The 15,442-nt window shown below is 48.9% G+C and overlaps 1 protein-coding gene across 3 annotated transcripts in view; it reads left to right on the top strand.

Moving 5' to 3' along the window:
* The window catches only part of GALNT18 (polypeptide N-acetylgalactosaminyltransferase 18), a 339,637-nt gene that overhangs the window by 154,265 nt on the left and 169,930 nt on the right, over positions 1-15,442 (top strand). For 2 of the 3 annotated variants that reach the window (XM_038569048.1, XM_038569046.1), the window contains one exon: positions 9,288-9,480. The exons of the other annotated variant lie outside the window; for it this stretch is intronic. In XM_038569048.1, the coding sequence (XP_038424976.1) occupies positions 9,288-9,480 (193 nt within the window). The remainder of the gene's footprint in view (positions 1-9,287; positions 9,481-15,442) is intronic. 3 annotated transcript variants of the gene reach the window in all.

Here is a 15,442-nt window from a genome sequence, read left to right as displayed (position 1 = left end):
AGCCTACAAGAAAAATGTACCTTCTTGAATATCCAATTAGCCTTTTCTTTTTAGCCCCCAATAAAACTTGCAACAAGGCATCTCAAGCGTAGAAGAAAATTTTTCTAAAAATCATTGAATTGCACATTTGAAATGGGTGAATTTTATGGTATATAAATTATACCCCAATAAAGCTGTTAAAAAAAATAAATGGAGTGGAAGAAAAGGAAACATCCTCTAAGAGTTCTTATCTGGGATATTCGGCAAGGCAAAGTCCATTATTTAATGCTTCGCCTTCATCCTTCCGAAAGCTGACTTCATACTGACTCTACACAGCAGCTTGAAAGGTTGTTGCCATTTTACAGGAGAAGACAGAGGCTTGAAGGGCCAGGCTGCAGGCCTTGTCCAGAGAGACTGAACAGCACCCCAGGAGTGGATAGAGAAGGATCTCCAGAACACTCCTGGAAAGTGTCTCTTCATCTCAGAACACTCCTCCACTCCTGGAGGAGGACCAGGGGACAGGACCATCTGTGCCTGTCCCCTAGATAAACCTCATACACAGGTTATAGTGCCTGCAGCAGGCAGCTACCCGGGACAGGGACCTGCTGGTCTGTTCCACTTTCTCCCTGCCTCCTCATTACTGGGTTCTGGATCTCAGCACCAAACACCCAAACCTTTGGCTTTGAGCATGGCCTGAGGGCAGAAACACAAATAGCAGTGGCTATAGGACTGGCTGCGGGGCACAAGCTAGGCCCCTCCCCACACACTCTCAAAGAAGCCTTCTTGACCCTGCCGGAAAGAGGAACATATAGTAAACTGAGTAAAATCATAAGAAACAAGAAGGTTCCACCCCTTTCCTGGGAAGATATCCCTAAAGGTGACCAAAGAGAGGCTCTAGAAGCCCTAGAAGCCGAGCTGCTGCTTCCCATGGAGACGTGGCTCAGCGCAGGCAGTGGGCTGGGGGGTCCCAAGTGATGTGAGCTCAGTTCCCGGTGGCTCTGTCTCCCCTCCACAGGCTTCCACCAGTACTGCCGCCCAGCCCTGCAGTGGGAGCTCTAGATCACTTGGGCCTCCAGCAGCAAGTGTGTGATGTGACCCCCTCTCCTGCTATTTTAGGATTTATCCCCAAATCCAAGGAACAGAGATGGGTGTTGGGGAGGTCAGGGCTTAGCCTCTCCTGCAGCTTCTCCAAAGAGCTCCCAGTGCCTGGGAGTAAAGTGCACAGCAGGAGCTGGCTACATGGCTCCTAAAGATGGGGATCGCCAGGCATGCGGTCCTGGAGGGGACAGGCAGTCAGAAGTGGAGGGGGCTGGGCAGCAGCACCATGGCTGCTTCACTCCAAAACCCATTTTCTTTCCACTCCATTGTGTGGTCTCCGCACCGCCAAGACCCTGGAGTGAAAGCCGCTGGGCAGGCCCTCATTTGGGCTGCTCACCCAAGCAGTGGCCCTCATGCTGGAGGCATTCTCTCTGCTTCCAGCATCAGTGGCTTCAGGAGCTTCAAAAGCCTTGGCAGAGTCTCCAGATGTACTCCTGGTGCTGGCGGGTGCCCTTGTGCACAACCCTCAGAGCCGTGGCTTTTGTTGCTTTAATTGCTTAAAGCCTCATAAGCGCCCCATTCTTGCCCTACTTCCCTCCTGTCTCTGTGAATTAGCATAGAGGCTGTCAGGACGTGTATCTGTAATTCTCCGCTCTCATTAGTGGGGCACTGCGGGCATATCTCTGAGACCATAATGTGGCGATTCTCGATGCCCCATGTGATCACGAGTAGAACTTTCCAGAAAACAGGTCAGGCACAATGAGAACTGGGGAAGCAGCTGAGCCGAGTGAAAGTTCTCTGGGATTCTTATTCACAGGGGGCCTCCTGGGAAGGGTTCAGAGCAAGTGATTGTCAAAATACACTGTAACCAGCTAGACACGGGCATGAACACTGGCTGCAGTGCGAGGCCAGGCCCTGGGACTGCTGGCCAGATCAGGTATATACCTTGTAGTTGCTGGAGTATTCCAAGAAGAGAGCCAGAGCAGCTGGGGTAGCAAGGCCAACCGGAGGGACTCCAGCGCTGTGGAAGTATTCCAGTGGTTTAACGTTGCAGTGAACCGTGCAGACCGGCTGGGAAGTCTCTCAGGGCCTGAAGTTTCCACAGTCTTCACACCAGTGTGTCTTGGCTCAGAACCTAGAGGCAGGCTGGGGACATGTCTCTGGGCTACAGTCTCCTCTTCTCTGTGATGGGAAGGATAGGCCCTACATCCCAGGCCACTGTGACGGCCTGGCCTTACCACCTGGCAGGGGCAGCACAATGGCACGGGGGTACAGCGTACAAGGGATCAGCTCAAGGGGCAGACGGTTTGCATAGACACCCAAGATTGGCCTGCAGTTTTGCTCCTCCCTGGACCACAAATAATGCATTTTGCCACTGGAGACAGCACTTTGGTGATGGTTAGTGTGTTGGGCTTTGGCATATGTGCTTACAGGCTTATAGATTATTTCCAAATGATATGGCCAGACCTGGCCTTTCAGACTTGCCGTTCTCATTATGGTTCTATACTTCCCGCTGTTCCAGGTCGACTGAGGCCCCAGCAGCTCTGGCTCTTCTTCCCTGGTTTCAGCTGTGGATAGCCATCTGTTCAAGGCCGTGAGCCCCCACGCTGTGCTCTCTCCTGCTTCTGCATCTTTGATCCTGTTGGTCCTGCCCTAGCAGTGCCCTTCTTCAGAGTGAGCTTGTGAATCTCACTTACTCTTCATGTCTAACTGGAGCATCCTCTCCTCTGGGAGGCCTTCCCGGCATGTGCCTCTTCCCTCTTTGGTGACCCAGTGGCACATTATACACTCTGGAGCATCGATCACATTCTCTATATGTTGGTCACATTCTCTATATGACTGGCTTTTCCACTAGACTGGATGCTGCTTGAGGGTAGGCAACAAGTCTGAGTAGCCTTGTATTTCCAATGCCCAGCAATAGGCCTGGTGCAGAATAGACTTGCTTGAATACTTGTTGATTGTCTAATAAGAAGAGTTGGCTCCCTCTGGGGCAAAGCTGACAGAGACTCCCAAAGCTGAGCAATGCAGGAGAAGCAGCCATGGGGAGCCCTTTGGGATAAAGCTGACAGAGGAGCATTTCCCAGATGCTGGCCAAGAAGGGCATTCTAGGGATGAGAAGGAATAGTCTTTCCCTGAGCCAGAGGTTTTGTTTCCCCCACAAAGCAAAAGGCAGGTTCCTCTGAGAGATGTCAAAGAGGAGGAAGGAGCCAGCCTCTTTCTCAGTGTCAGAAATGTAATTTTTGCACAGATCCATCAATGTGCCTTTTCTCTTCAAAAGGTAGGGTGGTTAGTGACCTCTTAGGGAAATCCTCCCCTTGATTTTGTTGATGGGGATATCTGTAGCAAGAACCTTAGAGACTGAGCCAGAGGTAAGCTCTGGAGGAAGGCTGGCAGCCACATGTCTGCAGGAACTTTGGGACCAGACTCTCAGACTCTCTCAGGCTCTGTGGTTTGAGTCAGACACTCCCAGAAAACATTTTCGGTTAGTTTTCTGAAGACTCTGACTCTTACCACCTCATTGTCCTCTGCACCTTTGTTTTTAGGATGTTGGGCCTTCGTGCGGCCTTTCCAATTCTGAGTGCTTCCAGGTGAGAGTAGAAAGAGGAAAAGGCAAGAAACAGACACAGCCTTTCCCCCTCCTTCCTTATCTCTCTTCTCTCTTGTCCCCATGTGTTTTGGGGCGGCTCTTCTGTGCATGGTCCTGTTCTGGATGCTTGGGAGAGATTCCAGGTACTTCTCTGATATAAAAGATTTACCAAGGAGTCCTGAGAGAGAAGTCGGGGTTGTCCACCAATGACCACATTCCATGGAACTCCCTGGGAATCTTCTAAGAGCATACCAATGATCTCAAATGGCCTTGCATAAGTGAACTGGGTAGGAAATTAGCTACATGAGAATGGAATTTGCCTTGGCCTTTACTGGTTTCACACTCCTGCTTGCTGGCACAGGACTCCAGTCTCCATCCTCCCTCTGAGGATTTGAGGAGTCGGACCCTAATGGATCGGGGGCTTACTGACTCCTCTCCTGACATGCTGCTACTACTCCATTCATTTGTCTTCCTGATATTCATTAAGCATCTGCAGAACAGGCACTCTTCTAAGCACTGGGCATTCCTCAGAGAACAGAGCAAATCTGTGACTTCATGGGGCTCCAGCTGAGTCAGGAAAGACAACAAGTAAAACAAATAGAAAAAGTACTTTAGTGGGTGTGGAGGGAACACTGAGATCGAATGTTTAGGAAAGGCTTTGCTGAGAAAATGACTACTAAGTAAAGAGATAAAGGAAGTGAGGGGAGTTAGCCATAAGGGTATAGAAGAAAACACAAGAGCAAAGGCCCTGAGGTGACATGTGCCTGGTGAGTCTGGTGAGAGGCCACTGTGGCTGGAGTAGAGAGGACAGGGGGCAGTGGTAGGGTGTGAGCTCTCAGAATCTGGGTCACCAGGAGCTGTGTAGGGCCTTCTAAGTGTTAGTAGGGACTTGGTCTTACATGCTGAGGAGACAGGTAGCCATTGGGGGATACGGTACAGAGAGGGGCATAACATGGTAGTGTCTCCCCTGGCCTGTGGGTCTGTTCATATCCTGCTGGGGGCTGCCCACCTGCCCATGCCATATAGCTCATAGTGAGGGAAGGTGGGAGGATGCCTCCCTGCCTCTGTGTTATGCAGGTGCCAATCGGGCCCTATGTGTGGCTGTCTGGCGAACTGGCCTTTCGGTGTCTGTTCTCAGTCTGCTCTCTCTCTCCTGTCTCACCCAGACAAGCACCCGGGCTAGGTGAAGAATGGGCTGGGATTATAGGATTTGTGCCATACCCAGAACCCTCTAAACTCTGGCTCTGCTGCCAGGCTGAGTTCGCTGTGCCTGCTTAGTCTCTGCCAGGAGTGAGCCGTCCTTGGGGAGTTCGGAGCCTGCTGGATATATACTTCTTCTGTGTCCCCCCTGTTGGCCAGCTGTGCCCAAGTAGGTCTGGACACTAGGAGGGAAAGTTATACTCCAGTATAGCCTAGATTTGCTCCTGAGAGGTACCTCATCCCAGGGTGACAGATGGCTCTTGGTCTGGTACATCACCGGATGTGTCCAGACACCCCTGGACTTTTGCAGAGGTCCCAGCCTAGGCACTTCCCTGAAGCCTCTTTGCCTGTCACCCCAACATGTCAGATGGTCCTCCTTTGCTGATGACCATGTAGGACTGCTTTCTTACCAGAGAGAGAAGGTAGTCGTTGGGTCTAGGACCAGTTAAGAGTTGGCCACTTGGCAGCAGGCATGGAAGTCCTTCCTCTGGGGGCTAGGCGGCAGCAACGTCTTTCAGAGCGGGGGACCTCAGGGCAGGGCCACTTATCTTCCCCACCTGAACTCAGGAGGTGTTGTCGGAAGGGCACCCTGGTGGGGCTGAGGGTCTTTGTGGTTCCTTAGTAGCTAACATTTATTATGTGCCAGGCCTTGTGCTAAGCTCCTGACATGGGACATCTCGTGGAATATGTATGAAAAGGATACTATTATTATCAATGACATTTTCTGGATGAGAAAACGGGGCAGTGCAGGTAAGCTAGACTAAACCAGTGAATGGTAGATCTGGAGTGTAACTGCACAACCAGTACTCTTAACCAGTCCTTTGGATGTCAAATGGAAGACAACCGGGGTTGTCTGCATACATTTCCTTAAAGGACCAGATGGTTAAGTATTTTCAATTTTTTAGGGCACATGGGCTCTTTTGCACGCACCTGACTCTGCCCTCTAGCTCTAAAGCAGTTGTAGATAATTTGTAAGCACATGGATGGATGGGCTGTGTTCCAATAAAGCATTATTTACAAAATAGGTAGTGGGCCAGATTTGGCCCTCAGACCATAGTTGGCCATTTATGGTGTATAGAGCAAAGAATGTGGGGTTTGGAGGGACCCAGACCTTTCTTCAATGCCCCTGACAATCCAGATGACCTTGGATTGGTCATTTAACCTTTTCATTTGGTTTCCTCATGTCTAATAACTAAGCTCTACGGAGTGCTTGTCAACTAACTTATTTTAAAATGGTTTATGGAACTCCTCTCAAGATGCTCCCATGGCAAAGACCAAGACAGATGTCACCCTGCCCTCATGGAGTCCACACCTGTGAACAAGACAGAGATAACTTTGGGTAAAGACATCGGCCAGCGTGGTGCTTGGCTCTGGGCAGGAATTCAGCAAAGAAGTCTTCCTGCCCCTGCCGTGCCCCTGACTTACATCATTCAAGACCCACCTCTTTCAAGTTTGCTGTGGTTTATTCCCATGCTGAGTAAGAAGACAGGAGCATGTGGTGGAACTTAGGATTTTAATATGTTTAGAATACATTTTTATGCAACACAGGTCTAATTGTGAATCATAATTTTTTCATTAACTGATCTCATTTTACTTGGTAATATCCATTTAGGTAGGTAGGCGAGAGCAGTAAAACTCCATTTCTTTTAAATATTATATGATTCAGTTGGCTCACTGATTTCGATTTTTACTGCTCTCAACATTCCAAGTGAATGAGTCATGCATCTTTGTAGAGATAGCAAGGACCTTTAGGATCTTGTGAGCCCTGTGCTTCCCTTCACCTATGCCTCAGAGGGGAGAACATGTGTGCCCCGAGTTCTGGGATGGAACTTTGGCCTCCACATCTCTTACTTTGTCATAGAAATGCTCACCTGGTTTGCATTTTACTCCTTATTAGACCCCAATCTGTTTTGTGTATCTGAGTTTCCTTCCATATCTTTAAGGAAAATTGGAAAATTGCCATGTTTATCTGTAGAACTCATGTGTATCCCAGCTCCATTGTCATGTGGAGCCAGGGTGGTGTGATGGTCAGGACCACCGTCTCGGGGACAGACCTCTCGAGGTTGACTCCCCACTACTTCGCTTCCTTCTGAGTGAGTCAGGGAAAGGTTCTTATCCTCTCTGTGCCTCATTTCACTACCTGGAAAGTGGAAATGATAATCGTCCCCACCTCACAGGGTGTGATGAGTTGATGGGAGAAACAACCTTCACAGCAGAGCCTGACTGGTAGAAAGCACTTAGTGGGGGTTAGCTATGATGATTATCCTAAAGAGATAGATGTACCTCCAGTTTGGGGTATGTCCCAAGGACATGATCAGGAGAGGTGAGGTGCCTTCCACAGGTTCGCCCAGCACCTGGGAGTCCAAGCCCTGATGACACGTCTTTAGGCATCTGTCTCACTAATGCCTCTGGCATTGGCATACTTGCTCTGCTTCAGAATCAAGGGCTCGACAAATACCCACCATTTGCTTCGACGTGGATGGAACTGGAGGGTATTATGCTGAGTGAAATAAGTCAATCGGAGAAGGACAAACATTATATGGTCTCATTCATTTGGGGAATATAAAAAATACTGAAAGGGAATAAAGGGGAAAGGAGAAAAAATGAGTGGGAAATATCAGAAAGGGAGACAGAACATGAGAAACTCCTAACTCTGGGAAATGAACAAGGGGTGGTAGAAAGGGAGGTGGGCGGGGGGGGGGTGATGGGGTGACGGGCACTGAGGGTGGCACTTGACGGGATGAGCACTGGGTGTTATGCTATATGTTGGCAAATTGAACACCAATAAAAAAATTATAAAAAAAAAGAATCAAGGGCTCTCTAATTTTTAGGGAGCCACAAAAGCCCCCTTCTCTCAAAGACAGCCTTTGTGCCCCTCTAGTGACAGGGGCTTCCTCCCCCACAGCACCCCTTCCATGATAGGAGGATCCTGGGTATTAGAAGGCCTCTTCCCCTCTCCCAGATTGGTTCTTATGAGAATCCCCCAAGAGGAGGTGGTAGTAAGAGCTGTGGTCTGCAGCTCTGAGCTCCCCAACCTTGAAGACTGTGGAACCTTAGATCCTTGCTTGGCTCTAGCCTGTACCTTTACCTGGCATAGGTGTGTATACACCCACAGGCTTCATACAGATGGCTAAGGGGATATTGGCAAATGTCCCAAGCCTGCCTAGATGGCTGAGCGGTCATTGGTAAGTGTCCCAAGCCTACCTGTTCTGTCCCTAATCTGCTTCTGCTTCCTCTGGTCTCTGTCTCATTCCAGGCCCCTGCACCATCTCTCACTTACATCATGTTTTGTGAGCATAGAGGATAGCGTCCAGGGGGCTTGGCGTCCCTGTCCAATTTCTCTGATTTCTAACCTTGACTGCCTGTACCTCAGAATGAATTCCAAAGTCTTGATCGTATCAGCCTGTGTCCTAGCTGTTACTCCCATTAAAAAATAATAATAATAATAATAAAAAATAAAAAAAATCAAATGACCCACGAGGCTTCCCTTGCTAAGTGCTATACTAGTTTCCTTTTATTGTGAACTTTTTCTGAGACATATGCTGGCCAAAGTGCTGTGTATACATTATTTTATTTAATCCTCTCAGATCCTGGGCGGAGGGTAGGGAGGTGGGTAGGTATTGGTGTGCCCGCATTACAAATGGGGGAATCTGAGAGCTTGAGTGTTTGCTAGTGGCCACGTAGCCAGTGAATGGTGAAGCAGGGGTTTATTTGAATCCGTGTCTGTAGAATCCAAAGCTTCTGCTCTTATAGGTAATAACGCCCCCTTCATTTTCTTAGAAAGCTCCAGGGAAACCATGAGCTCTTGACCTCCTGTAGGGTCTGCCCCTACAAATCTACTGGGAGCCCAAGAGCAGTGCCCAGAACACGTGGGTGCCTGGGATTTTTTTTTGACTGTCCTCTCTTCTGGTAGGCACAGTCTGGAAGCAGCAGGAGGCAGTCTGGCTGTGGGTCCTTGGAGCCAGGTGAATGGCACTTGGTGGGACCAGACCACTCACAGCAGACCAGACAATGGAGAGAGAGGTGGGCTGGCAAGACTGGAAAGGGGGCCAGAACCCCAGCTAGGGTGCCTGAGTATAGGGCAGGCTCAGGACTGCCAGGGAGTGGGGGTACAATCTTGGGGGAGAGAAGCAGAAGCCCCGTTTGAGGGCTAGGGCTAGCATCTCTTGTGGGGAAAGGAGGGAGTTCTGACTTGAAGCCATGAGGCATCAGGATCACATCCATGAGCTGCTCAGTAGACCTGTAGGGTGTATTTCTATATCCCTTGTGCCTAGTGGTTGTTGGATGGATGGATGGATTGATGGATGGATGGATAAATGAGTTTGAAGAAGCATGGGGATTACAGTCTATCCTCTGCGCAGCCCCCCAAGTATGGGGAGAAGATTGTTTTACCCAAGGTGTTGGTAAGGAGGGGAAAGGGGTTGTCATGACATTTGCAGGGGTGCACTCTGACCCGCTGTCTCCTTGTCCCTTCTTTCTCCAGAGGCTCCTGCCAAGCCTGAGGAGGCAGAGGCTGAGCCCTTCACAGACTCCTCTCTGTTTGCACACTGGGGCCAGGAGCTCAGCCCTGAAGGCCGGCGCATGGCCCTGAAGCAGTTCCAGTACTACGGCTACAACGCCTACCTCAGTGACCGCCTGCCCCTCGACCGGCCCCTGCCTGACCTCAGACCCAGTGGGTGAGCAGAGTCAGTGGCTGGGCCCTTGTTGACCTGCCTGTGGGGAGATGGGGTCACCACAGTGCCGGAAACAGAGTCAGGACAGGGCATTTGGACTCCTGGGTGCCTCTCCTGCTTCAGCCAGGGTCTGTGCCCTCAGCCTTCATTGGACAAATCACTTTCTACCTCCTCTGAGAGCCTCAGTTTCTCCATCTGCTAAGCAGGGGGAAGACTTCTTCCGTGATAGATGTTGAGGATTAATAACCTAATTTATTCCTTACAGGCTCTAGAGTCATCTGGTGTTTCTGTTAATAAGTCATTTTAACCCAATTAGTTGCATTTTTATGAACAATTATTTTTTTTTATATAAATTAGTATTTAAAGTATCTCCATCTTCTAGGGCTAACAAGTCATTACACCCGACACAGAAGTCTGTCTTGACTTCTCTCTTTGTTACAGAAGATGTTCCTTTAAGGTTCAGTTAGAATTTTTATTACTCCTAATTATTAAAAGTGTGGGCACGTACCACAGCTGAGAAAATCTCATTAACTTTTGTGAGTCCCCCCTCCCCCAATGCCTTCTTTCCCCCTCTTTCTCCTTATTTTTAAATTTTTCTTAAAGCTACAAACTGCAGTGAGCTTATATCTGGAGTTTTCGGGAAGATCTTGCTGCTTGGTTTGAAGGCTGTGTTCTCTTAGGGAGAAAAGTTTAGTTCCATAGACATTTATTGAGCACCTGATATATACTGTATAATTGAGTATGGTTTTCCCTGGGCCATGGGGAACTTGGCTGAGCTCTAGGGATGAAAGAGCAACAGAGGATCTACAAGGGGCTAGAAGAGTATATATTCATTTAAAGGATATTTACTGGGCAGCTTGGGTGGCTCAGCAGTTTAGCACTGCCTTCAGCCCAGGGCGTAATCCTGGAGTCCCAGGATCCAGTCCCATGTCAGGCTCCCTGCCTGGAGCCTGCTTCTCCCTCTGCCTGTGTCTCTGCCTCTCTCTGTGTGTCTCATGAATAAATAAATAAAATATTTTAAAAAATAAAAAAAAGGATATTTACTGAGCACTTCTTATGGGCCAGCACAGTCTAGGCACAGAGAGCAGTAAACAAAACAGACATCTTTGCCCTCACAGAGCTTACATTCTAGATGAGCAGGGACACATAATATACAAAACAAAAATGTCAAATATGTAGCATGTTAGATGGCAGCAAATGCTATGAAGAAATAGAAAGTTGGAGAAGGAAATTGAGACTCTTGGAATAGGAAGAGGGATTGGATTTTTAGCGAAGTTAGTTGGAAAAGATTTTCCTAAAAAGGTGAAATGTGAGCAAACATCCAGAAGAGATGAGGAAGCGAGCCATTTGCATACCTGGGGGGAAAATTCAAGGTAAGGGACTAGCGGGTACAAAGGTCCTGAGGTAGAAGTGTGCTTAGCATGTTTGAAAAACGAGGCCCGTGCAGCTGGAACAGAGTGAGCAAGAAGGTGGTAGTTGGAGATGAGGTCAGCGGGGCCACAGGAAGCAGATCAAGTAGGGCAGTGGTTCTCAAACTTGGCTGCACATTCAACTCATAGGGAGCTTTAGAATAATCTTGATGCCAGGCCCATACCCTAGACCAATCAGATAAAAGTTTCCAGAGGTGGCCCTCTGTATCTGCATTATTCAGAGTTCTCAGGTGCTGCCCAGGATGAGGGCTTGGTAGGCTGCTGCACAGGTGTGGCTTTTACCCTATGAGATGGGGACCCAGGGGAAGCCCCGGAGCAGACTGGCAATATGCTCTGTCATTTTCAAAGGCCCCATCTGCTGTGTTGAGAGCAGGCTGACAGGGCCGGGGCGGGGGTGGGGGTGGGGGGACCCATTAGGAGGCTTCTGCCTATCAGGGTGAGAGGCGGTGGTGGTTTGGACCATGATAGCAGTCAGTAGAGGTGTTGGATTGGGGTTGGCTTCTAAGAATATTCCAAAGGTGACTCCCCCTGGGAGTGTTTCAGAGACTGTGCCTGGCCAGAACCTAGAGGCTCTGGAAAAAGGGTCCTCAAGAGGCAGTGGGACCCCCAGGACTTCTGCAGGGGCCTTGGCCTGGATCTTGGCCAGCACAGGAGCTGCAGACCTCACAATCAGCTCTGACATAAAACTCAGACCTAGTTCAATGCTTGTTTATTCCAAATTAAAGGGGAAATAAGGAGTCTAAGGAAAGGATGGATCTTCTAGACTGCAACGTGACTATCACGATGACTGGTATTTACACAGAGCTTGACCTGTGGAGAACAGCCTTCCCAGTGGACCACAGCAACTGCCAGCAGCAGAGGTAGGGAAGGAACTGGCATGTTCTCCTCATTCAGAGTTAAGGAAACTGAGGAACAGAAAGAGTAAGTGTTGTGTCTGAGGTCACACAGCTGGATAAGTAGCTGAGCGAAGACTCGACCCCTTGTCTCCCGAGGCCAAATCCCGGCCTTTGATGGTAGCTGTCTTGTTAAGAGCCAACTGACTCCTGAGCCCCTTAACCCTTCATTGAGAGGTACGCCCCGTCACTGTTTCTTGCTACTTCCCCAGGAGAGAAACAGGAAAGTGGAGGGTTGAGGGGACAGAGACCACGTGGCCTTTCTCAGAAGGACAGGCCTTCCTTCAAGCACACTTTGGAGGTAGCACGTTTTTTTGGGGGTGGGGGGGCAGTCCAACCTGGGCTTCCTGAGTTTGCTGAGAAAGAGTCTCCGAAGGACTCCAGAGAGGTCGAATTCTGAGCTGTAATCATGAGGGAGACCTTCCCTGTGCACAGAGCTACTGCTCATGGGGTTCCACGCCTCTCCTGTGGGGCAAGGTGACTTTCCATAGAAGAAGAAATGGAATCTCTGATAAAAGGTAGGGCTGAGCCTTCTCGGTGAGCCCTCATCAGTGCTCTCTTGCAGTGGCTTTCAGGATGCAGTTTCTCTTTGCACGCGTGCTTGGAAAGCTCTCTCTAGCTCTACTTCAGATCCGGGGCCAGACACACGTCCAAGATGGGAGAGCTGCTGGGATCCACTCAAACCAAGAGTGTGCTTAGGTAAAGCAGTGCCTCTCTTCGTTCATTTCCCTAAAAACGCTCCTACCTTGTAACAAGGTCATTGCTTAGCTTATCCTGTTGAACTCGTTTTGGAAACATTTTTTCAATGTCTTTGCTATCATCTTATTCCAAATTACACTGGCAAACATTTATATAGCATGGGCCGTGTTTGCAGGGATGCGTTTGGCACTTTATTTCTATTAACTGTTTGACTCCTCGCAGTAACCTCGGAGCTGGTACTTGTCGGGGAAATGCACACTGTTCTTTACTTTCCTACTCACAATCCTTCAGGTGCCAGATGTGTGGGGTTTTTCCATACCAACCAATTCTGTGACGCTAGCCGGGTGCCCTGCAATTCAATTCAGTTCTAGTCCTAGCTGCTGGCAGTCAGCATCGGTCCCACAGGTTGTGGGCTCAGGCCCATGACACTGCCCCCACTTCAGAGGCCAGTCCAAGGTCTCAGGTTAAGCAGCTGAGCTAAAACTGAGCTGTCCCCTGTGCTTCTCACCGACTAGCCATAAAGTGAGGTCCCCACGACCCGTCCTTGAATTCAGTCATTTGCTAGCAATGACACAGAACTCAGGGAAATACACTTAGCAGTTGATTATGAAGGATATGATACAGGACACAGATGAGCAGTGTGATGAGATATATAGGGTGAGGTCTGGGAGGATCCCAGGCACAGGAGCTTCTGTCCCCATGGACTTGGGGTACATCATCTTCCTGGTACGTGATGTGTTCGGCAACTTCTGAACCCCATGCTTTCAGGATCTGTATGGAGGCTTCATCATGTATCCATCATGATGGATTATTAACTCACTTTTCAGAGGATTGAGTAGGGAGGGTAGGCTGAAAGTTCCAAACTTCCAATCATGGTTTGGTCTTTCTAGTGACCAGCCCTCATTCAGGGCCTACCAAGAATCACCTCATTAGATCAAAAGATGCTCCCATCATGCAGGAAATCCCAAGGGACTTAGGAGTTCAGTGTCAGACACTCCTTCACTTGGGAAATGACAAGGGATTTAGGATTTCCATGTCAGGAACTGGGGTCTAAGACCCAAATATATATATATATATATATATATATATATATATATATATATATATATATATTTCTTATTATTTGACAGTGTAATTATTCATTCCCATTTTACCAAAGAGAAAATTGAAGCATGGAGAGACTATAACATTTGCCAAGGTCGCTAGTGGCATGACTGGGGTTGGAACCCAGATAGTCTGGCAATAGAATTTGTGTTTGTCACTGCCACCATGCTTACTGCCTGGAAGTGTTAATCTGTGACACTCTAATGGGATGGGGGCTGCTTTAACAGTATGTAGCACTGGGCCAATCCACTCATCCAAGTCGGGAAAGTCTTCTCTAAGTGCTGGAAAAATTGTCTTGGTGAACATGAAACCCATTATCAAGGCAGAGAATGATGCCTTTGCTCCTGGTAATGTTGGGATAATATGGCAAGGTGGGTGGAGGTGGGGGGTAGCATCTGAAGAGGAAGCACTGTGCTAAAGACAGTCTCTAGAAGCATCAGGCCAGGTGGATCTTGGTGGGATCCACCAAGATGGCTTCCATCTCAGTGCCCTGGGGGATTTCTGCTCCTGGAGGTGTCCTTGGCTTTGCACTTTGCTCTTTGTGTTCTTGGGTTTGCTCTTCCAAGTTCTAAGCCTGACGTTATGCTTGGCTTCATTCCCTGAATGGAAAGTGGGTGTTCCGAGTCCTGCCCCAACCTCTCTTCCATCGTCTCTGGCTGGTCCCTTACTTTGTCTTCTTTCTTGGTGCTAAAAGATGTCATCTGACCCACTTTTGTCATCTGGCTGAAAGGACCATACTCTACTCAGTGCCTTATACACAGCAGAAGACATAACCAGAAGGAAAAAAGTCCATCCAGCCGGTTGCTAGGCTTTATTAATTTATTCATCCCACAAACATTTATTGAGCTCCAAGTGTGTGCCAGGCATCTAGTAAAGCACCAGAGAAACCTCAAGGAGTTTGCACTGTAGTAGGAATCCAGGTGGAAGGTGTTAGGAGAGCAGGGCGGGGGATCAGAAAGCATGCTGACCATCTCCTGGCTTCCTGGTAGAGGAGCCGCTCTCGCAGGTTTGTAGTAGGTCAGCGGTGGGAACTGGAAGGCCCACAGAAGCCCTGTTCTTCTGTGGCCTCTGCAGCAGGGAGACAGGACCAGAGAGGTGTCTGCAAGGAGCCTCCCCTTACCAGTAATGATGCCCCCCCCCCCCCGCCCCGGGGAAGGAAGGACATTGGAACTGGAAGTGCAACAGTTTTATTAGCCTCATTTGGGCTCTTTGGTCTGTGCAGAGAAAGGACAAATTTCCTCCAGGCTCTAGGACAATTGGCTCTGAGGGAAATAAAAATGTCATTCATTCTCCCCTCATTGTTATAACAAGTGCCATCCCGGTGAGAAGGCCCAGGAGGGACAGGAGATTGGTGTCTTCCTCTGGTGATCCTCCTGGGCCTCACCCCACGAGGGGCCTTTGCCAGACCTGGACAGGCTTTTACCTTCTTGCCTTCTAGGTTGGAAAGATATGCAGGCCTCAGGATTGAAGGGGAGAAAAGCAGCAACTTACCCTGGCTGGACTTTGTCCATCCTTCACATCCCCAGCTGCAAACTCCAAATGTTCCTGTGGCTTCCTCTGGGTGCATGAGCACACAGAGTGCCCCAGTGTCCACCCTCCTCCTCCTTGTCTGTAGACTCCAAAATAACCTACCAGGGACAGAAAGACAAGGGGGAAAAATATAAGTGTTATTGGGATGTGGACTACATAGGCATATATGTTCATCAAAGCTTATCAAATTTACCTAAGATCTGTGGATTTTATTGCATGTAGATGGAACATCAATTTTTTTTAGAAGGAGGGTATATATAAGAAAGAGGTCAGGGAAGTTTTTGCCTGCAGGATGGAGAGAGAGAATGG

The sequence above is a fragment of the Canis lupus genome, chromosome 21 (assembly GCF_011100685.1).
Source record: "Canis lupus familiaris isolate Mischka breed German Shepherd chromosome 21, alternate assembly UU_Cfam_GSD_1.0, whole genome shotgun sequence".
Lineage (NCBI taxonomy): Eukaryota > Metazoa > Chordata > Mammalia > Carnivora > Canidae > Canis > Canis lupus.
This window is presented reverse-complemented; position numbering and strand designations above follow the sequence as displayed.